Genomic DNA, 22,570 nt, shown 5'->3' on the forward strand with positions numbered 1-22,570 from the left:
TGGGTTGATGTTGTATTACTACACTGTAGGAGCTAGAAACACCGAGCGTTTCGCTGCACCTACTGCAATCTGCTAGTCTGTGTATCTGACCAATAAACTGTAGTTTGATTTGTTACATCCAGCACACCGCTGATCTTTTTAGTATTTACTTTGAAGTCAAATCCTAGTCATCATCATAGTAGTACATTTGAGTATGTATCATACTTGTTTCTACTAAACATACATTTTCATTATGTAGTTCTCAAAATCTGTAGTAAGAATCTGCGCTTACAAATGCCCTGCCATTAGCAGAATGTTTCAGAGATCTCAATTTATGATGTGTGTATTTCATCAAATGCTCGCAGTCAAAAAACCAATAATAATGCGGAACTTTGGTTCTTATCCTGTGTTTGGTCCAGACTGCGTTCTCAACTATAGTGAACCGCACCACCGTACGAATTGAATCGGGACCGAGACAACCCTCTTGGAGTGAACCACGGTGCATTGTTTAGTGTGCTCCCGAGTGTGGATAGTGCTCACACCAGTCCAAACCAACCAAACTAAGATATAGATTTTTTAAAAGTTTAAAACACATCAATCCAATTTGGTGTGAAAGCCCCTTAAGTAATAGTAAAATGTATTTTAACAAAAGAGAAGAGTCATAAAAGTAATGTGAGCATTGTATGAACATGTATTGCTATGTGAAACATGTATTTCTAGATGAAACAGTAAGTCTGTCGAAAAGATGACTGTATAATTTTTCGTTTTGTACTTTTAGAAAAAAAAAGGTTGTTGATCTGTTTTGAGTTTTGCGCTAAGAGTTGTGAAAATGTACCACAAACTTGCACCAAAGCGATAAAAAAAACTGTGTTTTTTTGTGTGTGTGTGTGTGTGTGTGTGTGTGTGTGTGTGTGTGTGTGCGTGCGTGCGTGCGTGTGTGTGTGACTCAGAACACACAGCTGTATGGATTCGTATGGAGTTAAGAGTTGTCTTGGATAAGATTAGCTGCTTCCATGCTTAGAGACTAAACAATGTCAGCTGCTCATCCATCATCTTAATACGAGATCTACAGTATCTAAATATTATTTTTTACTAGTGCTAGCAGTAGTGTGGCAGCCTGGCTTTTGGTCTGAACGTTCGATGGCTTTTCTTTATATGTGTCTGTTTTGTATTGAGCTATAGCTGTCTTTTTTCATTCCGGCTTTACACTGGCAAGATCCCACCTCCACGGACTCCAAAATGGATAACGTGTTGCAGACGCAAAGACATCCCATTGAAGAGCAGTGTCCTGCTGTGAAACTGTCTCCCCGACATGGCTTCCCTGTCAGCTTTAATGTCAGATATCAGAGTGGATGCATCTGGCTGCCGAAACATAGAGGCCCCTGTCACAAACAGCTTGTTTAGTGTGTGTGTGTGTGACCCACAGAAGCTAGTCTGTTGCCACAGCAACCACTAGTCTGTCTATTCTATCATGACCTTGCCAATATCCAGTTTTCAATGGGAGCTGGAGTGACACAGATGCACACACATACTGTCCTGGGATATGTATGGGATGAATGTGGATTCCAAGGAATGGCAGGATGAATCACAAAGATTCAGACAGCCTTCCTTCTTACCCACTGGTTGTGTTTTCTCTGACACTCTTAGAGATTCAATTAGTTAAAGGAGGATATCATGTCCCCTCCTAACTCCCCTTACTCTCTTTCATATTCCCCCCCCCTCTCTTAAACTCATTGTTGGCCCTCTCTGTCTCTCCTCCTCTGCAATCCCCCCCTCCCCCCACACACAGGTACAGTACGTATCAGGGCAGAGGCAGAATCGGTGTGCGTCAGCATGCGGTGACGTCTGCCTAGCATAGTGATAGCGTCACCTTTGCACCACGTCAGCTTTCCTGAACAGGAGATGCGCCAAATGACTCTCTTTCACCATCTTTCTTTCCCCTACACTCCCTTGCTTCTTGTCCCTTCTCCTCCCCCCCTCTCTCTCTCTCCACCCCCCCCCCACCCTCTCTCTCTCCTTCTCTCTTCCTCAAGTCGTCGGGTACCGGTGTGGTGGTGGACATAGCGGTGATGGGGGAAGCCCATGGATTGATCTCAGACCTGCTGGCAGACCCCTCTCTGCCCCCCAACACCTGCAGTTCCCTGCGGGCTGTCAGTAACCTGCTCAGTACCCAGATCAGTTTGCAGCCGCTGCACCGGCCTCGAATCAACCCTCTGCAGGCACTCAGCGACACACACACCTGCTCCGACTCCGAGGACTGGCCAGAGAGAGAGAAACTGGCCATCCCAAAGGTAAAGGCTACTGTACTTTTATAGACACGTGTACGTATGTACGCATACACACATATATACACAGGTTTTGTGCGTGCATGAAAAATCTGTACATTTTTTATTCTGCCGATTTTAATTAACTACATTTTCAATGAGAACGCCTTGAATGTTAATATTTTCTGTTAGTTAGCACTTCTCTCTCTCTCTCTCTCTCTCTCTCTCTCACTCACTCACTCACTCACTCACTCACTCACTCACTCACTCACTCACTCACTCACTCACTCACTCACTCACACACACACACACACACACTCTCTCAACCTCGTCCACACACATACATCCCCATTTCACCTCCCCATGCTGGACAGACCCTATAATGTAGTGAGCATTGACAGACATTCCCACAGAAAGCTTTTAATGTTTTACAAGGCCAGCACTTCAAAATGCATGCAGGCACTTAGTGCAGAGGTGAGACTAAATAAAGCGTGTGATGCTATGCAGGATACCCAGAGAAGCTTAAACAGCCTCATTGAACTCTTTATGGATTCCACTGATGTAGTTAGGGTTATGTAGGCTGTAGCTAGGGCCCAGTTTTTCCTTGTCAGGTGACGTTTTCAGGTCAGGGAAAAACATTGGGCTCGTGGCATGGCTCATAGACACCCAAGCATTGCACTAGTCATTGTGGCTAGTCAACTATGAACATCGTTATAATGCACAGTGTATGCTGTGTATTAGAGGTGGACCGTTTAGGATTTTTCAACACCGATACCGGTTATTGGAGGACCAAAAAAAAACGATACCGATTACTCGGTCGATATTTATGCATATATTTGTAATACTGACATTTATAACAATACTGAATGAACAATGAACAAACACTTTTATTTTCACTTAATATAATACATAAATAAAATCTATTTAGTCTCAAATAAATAATGAAACATGTTCAATTTGGTTTAAATAATGCAAAAACACAGTGTTGGAGAAGAAAGTAAAAGTGCAGTATGTGCCAAGTTAAATAAATGTTTAAGTTCCTTGCTCAGAACATGAGAACATATGAAAGCTTGTGGTTCCTTTTAACATGAGTCTTCAATATTCCCTGTCAAGAAGTTTTAGGTTGTAGTTATTACAGGAATTATGACGAGTCAAATATTTCACTCTATACCATTTGTATTTCATATACTTTTGACTATTGGATGTTCTTATAGGTACTTTAGTATTGCCAGCCTAATCTCGGGAGTTGATAGGCTTGAAGTCATAAACATCGCTGTGCTGGAAGCATTGCTAAGAGCTGTTGGCAAACACAGTAAAGTACTGTTTGTATGAATGCTTACGAGCCTGCTGCTACATACCACCGGTCAGGCAGACTGCTCTATCAAACATCAAATCATAGACTTAATAATAACATAATAAACACAGAAATACAAGCCTTTGGTCATTAATATGGTCAAATCCAGAAACTATCATTTTGAAAAAACAAAATGTTTATTCTTTCAGTGAAATACGGAACCGTATTTTATCAAACGGGTGGCAACCCTAAGTCTAAATATTCTGTGTATTGATTCTAAGAAAGGAATTTATGTTTATGGTTAGGTACATTTGTGCAACGATGGTACTTTTTTCGCAAATGTGCTTTTGTTAAATCATCACACGTTTGGCGAAGTTGAAGTAGGCTGTGATTTGATGATAAATTAACATGCACCGCATTGATTATATGCAACACAGGACAAGCTAGTTAACCTAGTAATATCATCAACCATGTGTAGTTAACTAGTGATTTTTTGAAGATTGATAGATTTTTTAATGAAATAAGTTTAATGCTAGCTAGTAACTTAACTTGACTACTTGCAGCCACAAGGTCCTTTTGATGCTGCACTCGTGTAACAGGTGGTCAGCCTGCCACGCCGTTTCCTCGCCGATGCAATGCAATCGGTCATAATCGGTGTCCAAAAAGGCCGATTATCGATTGTTGTGAAAACTTGAAATCGGCCCGATTAATCGCTCGACCTCTACTGTGTACCCATTAAATTACATCTCTGGGGTCATTATATCATAACAGCCATAACAGACAAACACCACTGAGAGCATCTGGTTCCTGAGCTGCTGCTGTTTTATCCGGGATTCTCCACAGCTGTGTCAACACAGTCTATCTGAATAAAACAGTGTCCGTCCAACATAAGTGTCCGTCTCCCCCCCCCCCCCCCTCTCTCTTACTCTCTCTGATGGTTTAAAGTAATCAAAACACAATTTAGAGAAGGTCGTAGTGAGGAGGTGAGGCCCTTACATCTGCTACCCAGTCCACACTGCCCCTTTACTTCCTTCCTTCTCCCCTCGGATCAGAAAACTGGTTTGTTTTAGGGGATGTCTGGTTGTGCAGTTCCATCTCTGTTTCTTGTATGAAAGCCGTCTCGACGTCGTGAAGCTCGGTCTGCAAGACAAAACACTTTCTGAAATTCCAGAGAAGAGATGTGCTACTCCGGAATATTGGAGGGGGGAGAGGGGGGGGGGGTTTAACTCAGTCTAAGGGCCTGGGACAGAGAGAGACTTGCTAAATGCAGTCCAGAGGAAAAGCTGCTTTGCTCACACTGTGTACCTCTGATGATAATGGTGTTAGATTAGAGAAGTTATTTAAGCTTGAATTCTCCCCAAAACCTTTTCCTCTGACAAATGCAGCCAAACCAATGTTTTGTATTAGACTGTAGTGAAAAACAGCATCCCAGGCGTATATCACAATGGCATAATATGGAAAATTTCACCTGAAATGGATGAATTGTATTAAATATACTGAACAAAAATATAAACGCAACATATAAAGTGTTGGTTGCACCTTGTGCTGGGGACAATAAAAGGCCACTCTAAAATGTGCAGTTTTGTCTCACAACACAATGCCACAGATGTCTCTAGTTTTGAGGGAGTATGCAATTGGCATGCTGACTACAGGAATGTCCACCAGAGCTGTTGCCAGAGAGTGTAATGTTAATTTCTCTACCATAAGCCGCTTCCAACATTGTTTTAGAGAATTTGGCAGTACCTCCAACTAACCTCACAACCATGCCAGCCCAGGACCTCTACATCCGGATTCACCTGCGGGATCATCTGAGACCAGCCACTCGTGCAGCTGATGAAACTCAGGAGTAGTTCTGTCTGTAATAATGCCCTTTTGTGGGGAAAAAGTCATTCTGATTGGCTGGGCCTGGCTCCCTAGTGGGTGGACCTGGCTTCCAAGGGGATGGGCCTATGCCCTCCCAGGCCCACCCATGGCTGTGCCTCTGCCCACTTATGGGACATCCATAGATTATGGCCTAATGAATTGATTTCAATTGACTGATTTCCAAATATGAACTGTACCTCAGTAAAATAGTTGAAACTGTTGTACTGTGCGTTTATATTTTTGTTCAATATAGTTTAATTTACTAGAACCTTATGCATAGCAAAGTAGTATTGACATGCTTTTAGACCCAGATAGATTTCAGAATAGATTCAATGAGGTAATGTTTAGAGCCCATTAGACACAAACCAGGGCTGATATGAGGAAGTGGGCCTGACCCTGATAGGACGAGACTTGACCCCTCCCCCTTGGCTGTGACACAGACTGTCTTTGTGAGTAACTGGAAGAGACATGGCTCACCTCGATAGCATCAGACATCTGGACCTCTGCAACCCTTTGAATCCTGCTCCAAGCCTCTGAGTCTGTGAGCCAATCACACTGTGTCTATCTCACCATCAGGTCATATAAATGTCATACGGACGACAATGACTGTACTCATGTTATAACCAATGGAAATACTAATCCATGGTCCTGAGACAGAGGCTTTAGAAAGAGTAGGGTGACAAGACTGTCCCGGGAGGCACAGGGTGTGTGTGTTTCAGATGGATTAATATGCTGGGAGGCACACACACACACACACACACATACATACATACATACAGTTGAAGTCGGAAGTTTACACACCCGTAGGTTGGAGTCATTAAAACTCGTTTTTCAACCACTCCACAAATTTCTTGTTAACAAACTATAGTTTTGGCAAGTAAGTTAGGACATCTACTTTGTGCACGACACAAATTATTTTTTCCAACAATTGTTGACAGACAGATTATATCACTTATAATTCACTGTATCACAATTCCAGTGACCATTGTTATGTTTGGAGGAAAAAGGGGAGGCTTGCAAGCCAAAGAACACCATCCCAGCCATGAAGAACTGATTTAAAACTGAGTTTAAATGTATTTGGCTAAGGTGTATGTAAACTTACGACTTCAACTGTACAGTTTTTCACAATTCCTGACATTTAATCCAAATAAAAATTCCCTTTAGGTCAGTTAGGATCACCACATTATTTTAAGAATGTGAAATGTCAGAATAATAGGAGAGAAGGATTTATTTCAGCTTTTATTTCTTTCATCACATTCCCAGTGGGTCAGAAGTTTACATACACTCAATTAGTATTTGGTAGCATTGCCTTTAAATTATTTAACTTGGGTCAAATGTTCCGGGTAGCCTTCCACAAGCTTCCAAAAATAAGTTGTGTGAATTTTGGCCCATCGCTAACTGACAGAGCTGGTGTAAATGAGTCACGTTTGTAGGCCTCCTTGCTCGCACACACGTTTTCAGTTCTGCCCACACATTTTCTATAGGATTGAGGTCAGGGCTTTGTGATGGCCACCCCAATACCTTGACTTTGTTGTCCTTAAGCCATTTTGCGACAACTTTGGAAGTATTCTTGGGGTCATTGTCCATTTGGAAGACCCATTAGCGACCAAGCTTTAACTGATGTCTTGAGATGTTGCTGCAATATATCCACATAATTCCCTCCTCATGATGCCATCTATTTTGTGAAGTGCACCAGTCCCTCCTGCAGCAAAGCACCCCCACAACATGATGCTGCCACCCCCGTGCTTCATGGTTGGGATGTGGTTCTTCGGCTTGCAAGCCTCCCCCTTTTCCCGCCAAACATAACAATGATCATTATGGCCTAACAGTTCTATTTTTGTTTCATCAGACCAGAGGACATTTCTCCAAAAAGTACGATCTTTGTCCCCATGTGCAGTTGCAAACCGTAGTCTGGCTTTTTTTATGGCGGTTTTGGAGCAGTGGCTTCTTCCTTGCTGAGCGGCCTTTCAGGATATGTCGATATAGGACTGGTTTTACTGTGGATATAGATACTTTGTACCTGTTTCCTCCAGCATCTTCACAAGGTCCTTTGCTGTTGTTCTGGGATTGATTTGCACTTTTTGCACCAAAGTACATTCATCTCTAGGAGACAGAACGAGTCTCCTTCCTGAGCGGTATGATGGCTGCGTGGTCCCATGGTGTTTATACTTGCGTACTATTGTTTGTACAGATGAACATGGTACCTTCAGGCATTTGGAAATTGCTCCCAAGGATGAACCAGACTTGTAGAGGTCTACAATTTTTTTTCTGAAGTCTTGGCTGATTTATTTTGTTTTTCCCGTGATGTCAAGCAAAGAGGCACTGAGTTTGAAGGTAGACCTTGAAATACATCCACAGGTACACCTCCAATTGACTCAAATTATGTCAATTAACCTATCAGAATGCTTCTAAAGCCATGACATCATTTTCTGGAATTTTCCAAGCTGTTTAAATGCACAGTCAACTTAGTGTATGTAAACTTCTGACCCACTGGAATAGTGATACAGTGAATTATAAGTGAAATAATCTGTCTGTAAACAATTGTTGGAAAAATGACTCGTGTCATGCAGAAAGTAGATTACCTAACTGACTTGCCAAAAAACAAGACATTTGTGGTGTGGTTGAAAAACGAGTTTTAATGACTCCAACATAAGTGTATTTAAACTTATGACTTCAACTGTACATGCATGCATACATACACACACACACACACACACACGCACACGCACACGCGCACACTCCTCTCAACCTCGTCCACACACATACATCCCCACTTCACCTCCCCATGCTGGAAAGACCCTGTAATGTAGTGAACATTGACAGACATTCCCACAGAAATCTTTTAATGTTTTACAAGGCCAGCACTTCATAATGCATGCAGGCACTTAGTGCAGAGGTGAGACTAAATAAGGGTGTGCACAGGGTGTGTGTGTTTCAGATGGATTAATATGCTGGGACACACACACACACACACACACACACACACACACACACACACACACACACACACACACACACACACACACACACACACACACACACAAGCCCAGGAAAGAGTGAAATATTAATGTTCCTGTCAGCAAGGCTTTTCTCTGGTTCTGTTCTCTCTCTCTTTAGTCAATGAACAATGGTGCTTTTATCCACTACTTTAAAACATATCTACCAAAATATGGATAAAACTAGTTTCATTAAGATTAAGTTAATACTATACTATACAGTATGCTTTGTATCATCACAAAATAAAATGAATTCAAACTAATCTCTCAAGCATGTGTTATGTTATTTGAACTGATAATAATGAATCATGCAGTCATTGGAAGATTTGACCTGGCACAGATTTGTTTTGCCACATTTTACTGTGGTTAAAAAGTAACACTTTTCCGACCAAATGATTCTGAGGACATTCCTCCAGGTCTTTCATCTGTCACTTTCCCTTATCAACCAGAAAACCATCATCTGCCTACCTCAAATGTTCTTCTCCTTTCATAATGTCTGTACTGTAGTGGTTGACCTCTGGTCTCCCGTCCAGGATGTTGTCGGTGCAGAGTAGAGAATCAAATGTTTACAAGTAGATGTTATTGCGGGTGTAGCAAAATACATCTGCTAAATGTGTGTATGTGACCAATACCATTTGATTTGATTAGCTGTTCAGAGAGCTGGACCGAACCCACAACGTTGTGTGTGTTGTAGCGTCTGCGACGGAGCCTGCCTCCAGGCCTGCTGAGAAGGATCTCCTCTACATGGACCACCACCACCTCAGCTACAGGTCTTCCCACCATAGAACCAGGACCTGTACGCAGAGACCGCTCTGCCAGCATCAAACCCCTCCACGACAGTCCACCATGCAGGTATCATGCACTATCCTCTACTACCCTTTTCTCTCCATCTCTCTCTCTCCTTCTCTCCATCTCCCTCTCGCCATCTCTCTCCCTCTCTCTCTCATATTTCCTTCGTCTTTCCCTCTTTTTCTCCCTATCTCACTCTTAGTCAACCGCCATGCAGGTAGCAGCCCCTCTCCTGCTCGATAGACTCCCTCTATCTCTCTCTCTCTCTCTCTCTCTCTGCTCGTCTTTATTTCTTTCCACATCCAGACGTCCGACTTGCTTCCTGCTGCTCGAGTAACTTCCCGTAGGGGTCATCCTGAGGCCAGCACAAGGCCCTCCCCAGCTGTAAACCCTCCTCCTTTATGGCCCGTCACAATAGTGAAATATTAGACCTATAATGCACGTGCAACACTGATATATTTTCTTAAGTGGTGAATGATGGATGGGTCATGTGGGAGTTTGAACTGGAGAACGTAGGATGTTCTATGTGTATGCCTGTCTTTGAAGGAGACTGTTTGTGGCTCCAGTCCTGTGGAGTGCTCCTCCAAGGCAGCTGGCCTTCATCTGTACAGAGACTGCGTTTTAGCATCCAGCAGTCTGTTGCCCAATCCTAAACTGACCCTAGTCCTCTACTTCCTACCCTATACCTTCTAACCCCTACCTCATAGCACTTTGTAGATCCTAAAGGTTTGGATATGGGTAAGAAATATGCAGAATAAACCACCTAACCGGAGATGATAGGATTGTTTGAGACATACACATGATAATGCACACCAGTTTTGTGATTCATTCCATTTTCACTCTGTGTCAGGCTCAGAACTGGCTGTACTCTCCGGGGACCAATCTGTGTTGTTCGGGCCAAAACAACATCCCTTTTGCTGCTATTATTTATCATCTAAATTGTTCCTCTTTTTGAGATATTGGTTGAAGCTCAGAGTGTAACAGTTAATCCTGAAGTCAGATCGGTATCTGCAGACTTCAGTCTGGCTCTTTGGCGGCTTCCTGGAGACAAAACATTCTAGAATAAATGTCCCAGGGAGATTTTTATCCTGTATGTCAGAGCAGGATTAAAATACTGCTGGGGTCACCACCCAGTACAATCTCAGGAAAAAGGGTTCCTAAAGGGTTCTTCGGCTGTCCCCATAGGAGAACCCTTCTTGGTTCCAGGTAGAACCCGTTTGGGTTCAATGTAGAACCCTCTGTGGAAATGGTTCTACATGGAACACAAAAGGGTTATTCAAAGGGTTCTCCTATGGGGACAGTGGAAGAACCCCTTTATGTTCTAGATAGCAACTTTTCTTTCTAAGAGTGGAGGGTTCATATTGTGGAGGTGATGGTGTTATGGTAGTGTCTGATCTGCCACTCTTCAGGGACAATGGAAGTTGAATAGATGCTCTGTTTAATTGCGAAAAGCAACACGGTTCACCATAACAGCATTCAACAGACAGTGCAGACAGACTGTGGTTGTGGCATCCTGTGTGTTAGAGTATTGTGACTTACTGAGGTTTTGATATCCCGTGTGTTTTCCAGCATGGTGAACAGTGAGTCGTGGAACAGCTCTGTAATGCTCACCATCTCGAAGAGTCGCTCCATGTCTGCCTCCTACTCCGCTTCAGCCACCTCCAACCACCTCTACAACAGACGCATGACCAGACCAGGTGTGTGAGTGTGTGTGTGTAGACACTTTGCGTGACAAACAGAGAGTGATATTTTTAGTGCATCAGAAGAGAACAGGTCATTTAGAATGATTCTAATGTTATGGGGCCATGTAGAGATGCAAGAGACAGGTCAACCCATTCTCTGTCCATTCAGTGTGTGCCTGTGTCGGTGCATGTGTGTGGGCAGTATGTGCAATTTCTATTTTGTCTTTTTTTAAATCGTGATCTGATTTGTTACATTTAGTTGAACGCGACTTCCCTCCTAATAACCCTGTTCTCTCTCCAGGTTACCCCCCCTCCAATATATCTCCTCTGGCCTCTCCCTGCCACTCCCCTCCGGTCCAGGGGACCCCTGTCTCCAGCCCCACCACCAAGTCCTGCTCTGTGGACCTACCGGACCCTGTGGACAGCCAGGGAGAGAGGCCTGTGGACCCCCAGGCCCCACACAGAGCATTAACACACAGCATCAGTGCACCTAGCTCCACCACACCGCACTGGGGGCCACCATCTCTCTGCATCAGGTAGCATACACGTACTTACAGATATACACAAAACAGATACTGCCCTTTCTGCTGTCACAAAGAGGTACAGAACATACACACAGAGAAAAGCTTGAATGTCGCATTCTTGCCCGTTACTTCACTGATCATTGGCAGCGCTGTCTAGAAGACACTGAAGCAGAGACTGAGGAAGTCGTGCATGTAGCTTTAAGCTCAGCCTCGCTGAATCGGAGAAGAGACGTTGTTTAACGGCTTCATGCTGCTTCATCGTCCTGTGTGTGTTTCTGTTCCGTGTGCATGTGTCTTACAAAGGGTGAGAGATGAGTAACCAGAGAGAGAGAGAGAGATCCTCTGAGGCACATGGACTCACGCCAGAGATAGATGAGTGAGACAGTCAAAGAGAGAGAGCGAGGGAGGGGGAGAGAGTCAGAGCGAGGGAAGGGGAGAGAGTCAAAGAGAGCGAGAGGGAGGGAGGGGTGAGTGTCAAAGAAAGAGAGGGTCAAGGGGAGAGAGAGAGGGGAGAGGGTCAAAGAGAGAGAGGAAGAGACTTCCTATGAGGCACATGGACTCACGCCAGAGAGAGAGATGAGACAGTCAAAGAAAGAGAGAGAGTCAAAGAGAGAGAGCGAGGGAGGGGGAGAGAGTCAAAGAGAGAGAGGGAGGGGAGAGGGTCAAAGAAAGAGAGGGTGAGAGAGTCAAAGAAAGAGAGGGTCAGAGAGTCAAAGAAAGAGAGAGAGGGGAGCGAGGCACATGGACTCACACCAGAGATGAGACAGTCAAAGGAGAGAGAAATAGATAGAAAGAGACTTTCTCTGAGGCATATGGACTCACGCCAGAGAGTCACAGAGAAGGTCCCGCTGCAATGTTCTAAGACAAGAGGACGTGGATAAGGAGTATAGGTTGTCTTTATGGCGACGACAAGATGTTCAGTTATTAAGATGAGTGATCTAAGGAAGAAAAGTCCACCACAGAAGAAATACATAAAGACAATAATGAATGGCTGGATGTGGGAGGGTTATAAGTGTTGAGATGGTGGACATTAAGGAAACGATAAAGTAAGTAATGGAGGCCAGGGCTGTGTTGTTGACATGGGAAGGGAGTACTGCGGTGTATTCACTAGGAACCAAACGGAAACAAACAGGGAGGGACCTACTGTACCTGAACCTGTCCGATAGAAACTCTCATTTCCATTGTGAAACGTTTTGTTATGGTTTGTACGAGTGGATATGATCGGCTGAGAGAACTTGACGAAAAAAAGATTGTGGGAGCTGTTTTGTTAGACCTCAGAGTGGCTTTTGACGTTATAGATGTCTAACAGAAGACAGAGGGTGTTCTTTAATGACAGCCTCTCCAACATAATCCAGGTTGAATCAGGAATTCCCCAGGGCAGCTGTCTGGGCCCCTTACCTTTTTCAATCTTTACTAATGTCATGCCACTGGCTTTGGGCAAAGTCTATGTATGCATATGACTTAACACTATACACATCAGCTACTACGGGGAGTAAAATTACTGCAACACTTAACAAAGAGCTGCAGTCAGTTTCAGAATGGTGGCAAGAAATAAATTCTAAATATTTCAAAAATTAAAAGCATTGTATTTGGGTTAAATCATTCACTAAACCCTAAACTTGAACTAAATCTTGTAATGAAAAATGTGGAAATTGAGCAAATGTAGGTGACTAAACTGCTTGGAGTAACCCTGGAATGTAAACTGTAATTGACAAAACATGTTAATGCAACAGTAGCTAAAATGGGGAGAAGTCTGTCCATAATAAAGCGCTCTGCCTTCTTAACAATACTATCAACAAGGCAGGTTCTACAGGCCCTAGTTTTGTCACACCTGGACTACTGCTGCCTTGGCAGTAGCAAATGGGGATCCTTAATAAATACAAATATACACCCTTGGCTCTGGCTGTGTTGAGAGGAAGAATGTCGCTGATCCTGGTTCAGCTAGAACAGCTGGTCTGATGATGTGAGAAGTGATCACTGACCTGGACTCGTTGGCCTTTTATCTGGCCTTGTTTCCTCTAACGCTACTGATGTGGTTAACTCTTCGCTTATCCTCTTGTTCTCTTTTCTCCTCTCCCATTAGATATAAATGTAGAGCCTTTTTTCATATCGTAGTTGTTTACATGTTTTGAATATCTTTTGTTTATCTGTCCTTTGTCTCTCTCTCAGCTGTGGTAGACCGTACAGCAGGCTGAGCCATGGGGAGGGATCTATGGACAAAGGGGACAGAATACCTCACCCTGGTAAGTAGTAAAAGGACACTTATCTACTTCTCCATATATGACTTCTCTCTTAGTGTTACATTTCTATTTGCCACGTCGTGAGCGTGTCAACCACCTGACTTAACCCCTGACCCCTGATCTGTTCTGTCCTATAAGATGACCCGGCAGTGGCGTCGTCAGACTGTGAGAGCACCTACGAGACCAACCACAGTGACAGCAGTGACTTTGCACAGAACGAGGAGGACGTGGAGGGGGCCAAGAAGCCCTCGGACACCCAGGACGGATGCAGGTCGTACCAGCCTGAGGGCATCGTCCTGCAACCCCTAATGCCACCTCTAGAGGTAGGTTCCTCTATAGAAATGCATTGAGTGGAATGAAAATGCGTCTACAAATATGCTAAACATTTCATGGCTGCAATATCAATAAATCAACACATTATGAAATGATTTATTTGATTCGAAGAGCAAATACCAAATAACATGCTATTTCCCTATGAAGTGCACTACCCTACTTGTAACATACTATTACCCATAGCTACTTGAAATTACCCTTGATCCTGACCCCTGACCTCTAGGACACACAGCCTATCCTGGACCCAGAGCCTCTGGTGATGTCAGAGTTGGATCCTCTGATGACTCAACTCAACAGCTGGAACTTCCCCATCTTCAATCTGGTGGAGAAAACACATGGCCGCTCAGGATGCATCCTCAGCCAGGTGAGAACAGGCCTCAGGCAGGTGAGAACAGGCCTCAGGCAGGTGAGAACAGGCCTCAGCCAGGTGAGAACAGGCCTCAGCCAGGTGAGAACAGGCCTCAGGCAGGTGAGAACAGGCCTCAGGCAGGTGAGAACAGGCCTCAGGCAGGTGAGAACAGGCCTCAGTCAGGTGAGAACAGGCCTCAGCCAGGTGAGAACAGGCCTCAGCCAGGTGAGAACAGGCCTCAGGCAGGTGAGAACAGGCCTCAGGCAGGTGAGAACAGGCCTCAGGCAGGTGAGAACAGGCCTCAGTCAGGTGAGAACAGGCCTCAGCCAGGTGAGAACCAGTGAGTACAGGTGAGAACAGCACATCTTCAACCTGGCGGAGAAGACACACTGACAGTCTGACTGCATCCTCAGCCAGGTAAGGATAGATACAGCCTTAGTCAGGTGAGAACAGGTGAGACTTAGCGAGGTGAGGATAGTTTTTAACCGCGTGGAGATTAGGCTTCATCCTCAGCCAGGTAAGGTTAGCTACTGTAGTGCCAATTGAGAAAAACCCAGACCCATCCAGGTAAGGATAGGTAAACAAGTCAGAATACTGTGGTGAAAACAGTCTATCGTGAATCAAGAGAGAATGGCTCAGACTTTAAACCAAAGTGTATTTAAAATGCATTTAAAATCGCAACACAATTAAGAAAATACATTACGACAATGCAATGAAAAATAGTTCAAGCAAACAGGAAGCAGTAAAGAGTATGAATAAAAAGAGCATAAAACACATATGATGTTTAAACAGTCACTGATTAAAGGCCAAGCTAGAAAGGTGGGGTTTTAAACGTGATGTAAAAGCCTCAATGGTGTCTGCCCCTCTTACCTGACAGGAACAGCTATTCCAAAATTTAGGGTCTTTGATAGACAGAGGAATCCACTCACCGATTTGGCCATCGAGGGATGCCTGTGAATAAAGCACTGTGAGATATGGGTGGGATTACACTGCCATCTACTGGTTGAAACAGGAGTTACAAGTAATTGGATTTGCAGTGTACTGTACACCAAGACGGCAGTAGGGTCGTTCCACGAAATGAGTTCCATTTCGGAAGTGTATCTTGGTGAAAAACAACTTTCTATTTCACCTAATTGTAACATTCTGTCATGAATAGCACATGTTCAACTTAATAAAAAAACATGTTCTCATCTCAAGAAGTTCATAAAAAATGACTATAATATCAAATCAAATTTTATTTGTCACATGCGCCGAATACAGCAGGTGTAGACCTTACAGTGAAAGGCTTACTTACAAGCCCTTAACCAACAATGCAGTTTTAATAAAATACCTAAAAGAAAAGTAAGAGATAAGAGGTAAATAATTCAAGAGCAGCAGTAAATAACAATAATGTGGCTATATACAGGGGGGTACCGGATAGAGCCAATGTGCGGGGGCACCGGTGTCAAAGTAATTGAGGTAATATGTACATGTAGGTAGAGTTATTTAAGTGACTATGCATAGATAATAACAGTGCCTATTAAGTGCCAAATAAAGTAACAGGGTTGACTGTAACAGGGTTGACCGTAACAGGGTTGACCGTAACAGGGTTGACGATGTGTTTTTCTTCTCCAATTTATGCTTTGGCCACAAATACGAGTATAGGATGAGTCGACAACATGAATTGGTTATGAGGGAACAGATTATACACTTAAAAGTGAGTATGTCACTGGAAAGTTATTTTTAAACACGTCTAGCCTGTCTGTCTATCTGTGGGTAACAGAGTTGATGTGTTACCCAGTTTCCTACCACAAAACACCAGAAATGGCCAGAAAGAGTAGGACCAGCTCACTGTTTTTACACTATGATTTGATTATTAAATGTTACATTTTTCTTTTGAAACGAATATTTAAAAGAAATAGTTTCACCACATTACAACGAGAATTCGGGTTCACTTGGCAGGGCTGACCTTTAATCACATGAAATAAATAATACGCTTGAGAAATGACTTTATCGACGCGCCAAAGTAACTACGGTTTTACAATGATGGTGAACATTTTGGGATTAAGTGAGTTCAAATCTTGCTAGAAGTCACAGACTGTGCACAGAGGCATAGCCGCAGGGAGTAGGGGTGCTGGGGTTGTGCACTGGGCCTTTACGAGTCATGTATTAGTGGACCTATATGGCCTGATATAACTTTCTCCACCCACCCCTCCCTTGTCGACCCAAAGTTCTCACACGGTTATACACAGAGGGACATGTCAAAATGCAGAATTTTTCTGAAAGTCGTTAATCATATAAACCAATCAGATGTATTGAATGTTTCACTTGGTCTATATTAAAGTGCACTTCATTTAATATAACGGGCTTTAATTCAATATCGGTGCACGATTTCTACTTAAAATATCAAAGGGACACAAAGGGGACTCATTTCGGGGAAAGACCCATGAGCAGGATCACAGCTTCAGGTGAAGAGGCCAACTAGGTGGATGGGATAAGGCTGCTCTATGTGTGTTCCAGGTTTCCTACCGCCTGTTTTGAGGACACGGGACTGTTTGAGACGTTCAAGATTCCTGTCAAGGAGTTCATGAACTATTTCCATGCTCTGGAGAACGGATACAGGGACATCCCATGTGAGCAAACGTTACCATCAATCCTCGATGTGAATATGCTTTGAAAATACACACACAGTTACATCAAGTACTCGAGAATATCAAAAACATTTGATTGAAGCTACCGTAATCCAAACTCTTGTGCAGCTGTGGTGGTAGCACTGCCTATTCTATCCACAAGAGGGAGTGGTTGGCTTTCTCAATGCAATCACAGCACTAGTTCTGTTCCCTCTACCTCCACCTGTCTCTGTATGGTTTGTGAGGCATCATTATCATCCAGTGGACTAAGTTAGTACTACAGTTGGCATCTCCTCTCCCTCCCCATGCAGACCACAACAGGATCCATGCCACTGACGTGCTCCATGCCGTGTGGTACCTCACCACCCAGGCCGTGCCAGGCTTGCCCAACCTCCTCACAGACCACAGCTCCGACTCTGGTGAGGACACACACGCGCATATGCAAATACAAGCATACACACATGCACGGACACACACAACCACACACACGCATGCGGGCACACTCCTTTCCTCCACTCTCCGTTCCTTTGTGTTCTGACGGAGGCTAATATCCTATGTCTATAAGCCTACTGTTGTATGCTTGTTGCTGATGGCATCCTTCTGGGGCTCAATTAGCTGCTGTATATTAATTCATACACACCAACCACATCAGTAGCTTATGTGAAATGGCCTTACAGTTTGCAGACCGGAGGCTGTGGAAGTTCCCAGAACAATGTTTCCAGTGAGATCAGATGACCGTTAGTTCATAGTCATCAACAGTTCTTTTACCTCTCGCTCTCTATGTAGAGCTGTTTCCATAGAAGCCTATCTCTTCCAGAGGAACACAACAGACGCCAATGTCAACACGCTGATCTTGATCTGTTTGTTCTTCACAAAATCTGTCTGACTGGTCTGGCAGATGGCCTACTCTGATGGCTGAGGGGCAGGGTGGCTGGCTGTCTGTCATTCTTGTTGTTTTCTGATGCTCATGTCATCCCATATACACATTTGCCCACACATTAGCACGCTAACGCGCAGACACAACACCCATTGACCCAAGTGTTTTGTGCTAAGGTTTCTGATTTGTTTTACGACAATGACCGTCACCCCCTCACCCCCTCATTTATCTCTCTGACCCTTCTATCCCTGTGTGTGTGTGTGTGGTCCCCCAGACTCTGACAGTGGGCTCCTCACCCCCAGCCATATAGGCCATACAGGGTTCCTGGTCTCTAAATGTCTGCGGTGATGGAGGAGGGGTTATGGATGTCTGTCTGGCCTCATCCCAGCCCTGGAGCTAATGGCTCTGTATGTGGCTGCAGCCATGCACGACTACGACCACCCTGGACGGAACCAACGCCTTCCTCGTGGCGAACTAGCGCTCCTCAGGTAGGAGGGGAGAGAGGGAAGGAGGGAGGAAGAAGAAGGAGGAGGATGGATGGATGGCATGGATCTAAACTAAAGGAACTGGAAAGGTGAAAGCAACATCCCCGGTAGATGTCCCACCAATAATACTTTTATCTTGTGTTCTTCTCAGATCACTGAAGAGATAAATGGAGGAAGACAAAGGACCACTGAGATGCACCAATGATAAACTAATGAGTGACGCGTTGCTCTCTGTCTCCCCCTGTAGGCTGTTCTATATAACGACCGCTCGGTGTTAGAGAACCACCACGCTGCGTCGGCCTGGAACCTGTTCATGTCCCCGGCCAGAGTACAACTTCCTGGGCAACCTGGAGCATGTGGAGTTCAAACGCTTCCGCTTCCTGGTCATCGAGGCCATCCTCGCCACCGACCTCAAGAAACACTTTGACTTCCTGGCAGAGTTCAACGCCAAGGTAAACAGAACCGATGGTCATGAGCTTCTAATCTATTACATTTCTCGCATCTACAGCTGATTGGACTGAGGCGCTGTGTCATTTTTCTCTGGCGATGGACAACTTACAGTATGTCAGTAGCAAGCCTGTAGGAGAAGATTCTGAGGTTTGTTTGCTCTTACGCTCTCCTGGCTTCTCTCTGATTAGGTTGAAAGGAGGTAGGGATAGAGGATGTGAGACACAAGGAAAGACATTTGAGATTAATTTAACCCTTGCTTCTCTCCAGGTGGTGATGATGGCTGCTCGGGCATCGACTGGTCCAATGAGAATGACCGGTTGCTGGTGTGTCAGATGTGCATCAAACTGGCGGACATCAACCGGCCCACTGAAACACAAGGACTTGCATCTACAGTGGACCGAGGGCATCGTCAATGAGTTCTATGAACAGGTACATCTATTAGGTCTAAGTTTTGCCAGAAGATACCGACCCTACCGTTCCGCTTGTTTACACTGAGCTGCACTGGGGTCAGAATGCAATCATGGTTACATTAAGACACCATGGAGCCGGCGCGAGATGTGCATCAGAAAACATACCTCAAATGCAGGAATGGGATATGCCACTGTACTCCACATTTGACCTCTCACAACACTGCTCCATCGAGAAGCCTGAGATACTGCTAGTTTTCCCGGAAAACTGCACTTTTCGTCCTCATGCTAGCTAGCATTAGCCACCGCTAGGGTGATCTGAATTGAATTAAATAAACGTCATTGATCCCCAGAGGGGAAATGGGTGAATGATGCATCTTGCCCTGCAGATCCGACATTTGCATAATTACAATGATTGGTCCAAGGGGGCGCTGCATAATTTGTGGGGGACGACATGTATACAGCTGCCTTGTTGATGATGCTGTCTTTCTTGTGCACCCAGTGCACCCCCCCCCCCCCCCCATGAAACTGCCTGATCATAAAATTGTCATTACACTACCTTCTGCATAAATAGCCCTATGACAGGACTTGAGAGGTTGTAGAGGGTCAAATTATATTTTCTCCATCAAATGACATTGAAATGTGTTCCACTTGGGAATAAAATAGAAGGCAGGCCACTTCATGAGGTCCATCACAGTAACTGCTCAGTGTGAAGAGGTACAGGTGCCTGGAAACAGCCCACTCTCCAGTAGCAATCATTTTTTTATTTTACCTTTATTTAACTAGGCAAGTCAGTTAAGAACAAATTCTTATTTCAATGACGGCCTAGGAACAGTGGGTTAACTGCCTGTTCAGGGGCAGAACGGCAGATTTGTACCTTGTCACTCGGGGGTGTTGAACTTGCAAACCTTCCGGTTACTAGTCCAACGCTCTAACCACTAGGCTACCCTGCCGCCCCAATGCTGCTCATTGGTCAGAGATGGACGAGTGCCCTAGCAACCACACCGCTGATCAGGAAGAGCGACTCTAAGATGTCGCGTTCACGTGTCATGCTGTGTCGCGTGGTTGCTAAGCTAATCATCATGCAATCCCTTCTTGTCGGGGTATGAGTCGACAAACCTGCCTATTTTCCTCAAAAGTACGAAATGTCACGATTCCAAAGCTATACGATATTGCAGGGACAAAGTAAATTATCTCACATCTCGGAAAGATTTGTAATGTTGTACTTATTGTTCACGTAATTCATGCTTATGTTGGGTTTTTGAACTAGCGCCCAATTGACTCCCATTCACTCCTTGAAGGAGTGCTCTTCTTGTCCCAGAATTGCCCAGAATGCACCACGTGGCCCATTGACGATGCATGGGCAACGTAAACAATGGGCGTTAATACGATTCCCATCAGAATAGATAGAACCAATGGATACTCCCATTCCAAATCAAAGTTCTCTGATGTGGAGTCGTGGCCATAACTGGGTCTACCAGTTCTGGAATATTCTATGCCCGTGTTTCCCAAATCTATCCTTGGGTACCCCAAGTCAGTCCACTTATTTGACGTATTTCAAAACTAACACTTTTAACTAATGAGTGGCTTGATGATTAGTTGGACCATGTAAGACGTGGACTGGTTGGGGGAACTCAATGAGAGTTTTATTCATTGACTGTGAGGAATAATGTGAAATGTTGAACTACTTTTGTTCTTCTGTGTCTTCATCATTAACGTTGATGTAACACATACCGTCCTTGTATGTAGGCAATTGTACTGCATAATGCATCATCTATTCAAAATGGAACCTGGCATTGATGGAGAGACAATTAGGTTGTTGATGTGTTGACAAAACAAAATGCACAATATGTCCACTCTACAGTTGATCGGAGCACCAAAAGGGTTAGGTTCTCATCAGTCGTACTGGTGATTGACAAGCGCAGGTCTGTCTGTCTCTTCAAAAGCCTGAGCTCACTCGAATGATAAAACCCAAACCCTCGTTCAAATGTCAGATTGCTTCTGTCCTTGGAGAGGAGGGAGGGGAGAGAGAGGAGAGAGAGAGGATAAGGGGAGGGATGGTTGAAAGACACAAAGACAGGGAAGGAAAGGGAGAGGGGGAAAGACTTGGGAAGAGAGAGGAGAGGAAAAGATAGGGAGAGAGAGAGGAGGAAGTGTTGTTGTTCTGCAGTTGCCTGACGCTACTTGTGTCATCAGTGACATGCCCTCATCACATAGAGCGGAAGATGCAGCAACACACTCAGATCAACAGAGCACTCAACTGCACTGACCATGCACTATAACGTCAAGGGCATGCACAGGTATAACAACCACACACAACACACACACACATACGTATGCAAACACACAACACACACACACACACACACACACACACACACACACACACACACACCCACACACACACCATCACACACCACACTATGGTCAGTAGGAGCATACCCCACAAGTCCTGACACTGACCATTAACACAGTGAAAACATCTTAAAGATCTGACCCTTGCATCAGTGGTTTGAGTTGTAACTTTACCGTCTTCCTTGACACCTGTATTAGAATGACGGTTTTAATGGTTCAATACGATACGCCCTCTAGAGTAGCGCATGCTTCGCTTTTCCCATCTCTCTCAGCCCCCTGCTTCACTTCAGACAAGACACTCATTTCAGTCACTGCACTGACTGACGAAAGCTCCGCTGGTTACTATGGCAACAAGAGACCTTGCCTGCCTGCGGTCCACTTCGAGTGGTATAAAAGCCCATGACGTCAACAGACACCTATAGATGTATTCGCGTAGCTATGTATTACTACGTTGCTTAGATAAACGTGATCGTGTTCAGTCAGCCAATACTGGACCTATAGATGAAGGCTTCTCCTCGACTAGATAGAGCGTGAATCTTGTCAGTCAGCCCACTACTGGATCCTATAGATGTAGCTTCCTCGAGCTAGATAGACGTGATCTTGTCAGTCAGCAGCCATACTGGACCTATAGATGTAGGCTTCCTCGAGCTAGATAGACGTGATCTTGTCAGTCAGCCAATACTGGACCTATAGATGTAGGCTTCCTCGAGCTAGATAGACGTGATCTGTCAGTCACCCATACTACTGGACCTATAGATGTAGGCTTCCTCGAGCTAGATAGACGTGATCTTGTCAGTCAGCCAATACTGGACCTATAGATGTAGGCTTCCTCGAGCTAGATAGACGTGATCTTGTCAGTCAGCCAATACTGGAGACCTATGAGAATGAGGCTTCCTCGAGCTAGATAGACGTGTGCCTTTTGCTGTATATGTTCTGACCCCAGTTTGAAGCTTTGATTATTCAGTGCTAATCCCACAGGCTCTGCGCGCTGTTGGTTTACCAGTTTAGAGACTGAGACGGGCTTGTGAACAAAATGAGAGAGATTACAAATGTTGATGTGTTTTCTACCATCAG

The 22,570-nt window shown here is 44.5% G+C and overlaps 1 protein-coding gene and 1 long non-coding RNA gene across 2 annotated transcripts in view; both read left to right on the forward strand.

The window, feature by feature from the left end:
* Positions 1–22,570, forward strand: part of LOC109896313 (cGMP-inhibited 3',5'-cyclic phosphodiesterase A-like) — a 95,895-nt gene that overhangs the window by 54,995 nt on the left and 18,330 nt on the right. Inside the window, exons 3-13 of the mRNA XM_031832736.1 lie at positions 2,013–2,270; positions 9,091–9,248; positions 10,755–10,882; positions 11,169–11,403; positions 13,561–13,634; positions 13,770–13,954; positions 14,188–14,663; positions 16,813–16,925; positions 17,234–17,341; positions 18,612–18,736; positions 19,002–19,163. Of these exons, the coding sequence (XP_031688596.1) occupies positions 2,013–2,270; positions 9,091–9,248; positions 10,755–10,882; positions 11,169–11,403; positions 13,561–13,634; positions 13,770–13,954; positions 14,188–14,663; positions 16,813–16,925; positions 17,234–17,341; positions 18,612–18,736; positions 19,002–19,163 (2,022 nt within the window). The remainder of the gene's footprint in view (positions 1–2,012; positions 2,271–9,090; positions 9,249–10,754; positions 10,883–11,168; positions 11,404–13,560; positions 13,635–13,769; positions 13,955–14,187; positions 14,664–16,812; positions 16,926–17,233; positions 17,342–18,611; positions 18,737–19,001; positions 19,164–22,570) is intronic.
* LOC116375265 (uncharacterized) lies at positions 16,831–18,134 on the forward strand. Its single transcript, XR_004210999.1, has 3 exons — positions 16,831–16,925; positions 17,234–17,341; positions 18,074–18,134. It is a non-coding gene; the product is annotated as an uncharacterized LOC116375265 (long non-coding RNA).

This window comes from Oncorhynchus kisutch, linkage group LG9, assembly GCF_002021735.2.
Source record: "Oncorhynchus kisutch isolate 150728-3 linkage group LG9, Okis_V2, whole genome shotgun sequence".
In the NCBI taxonomy this organism is placed as follows: domain Eukaryota; kingdom Metazoa; phylum Chordata; class Actinopteri; order Salmoniformes; family Salmonidae; genus Oncorhynchus; species Oncorhynchus kisutch.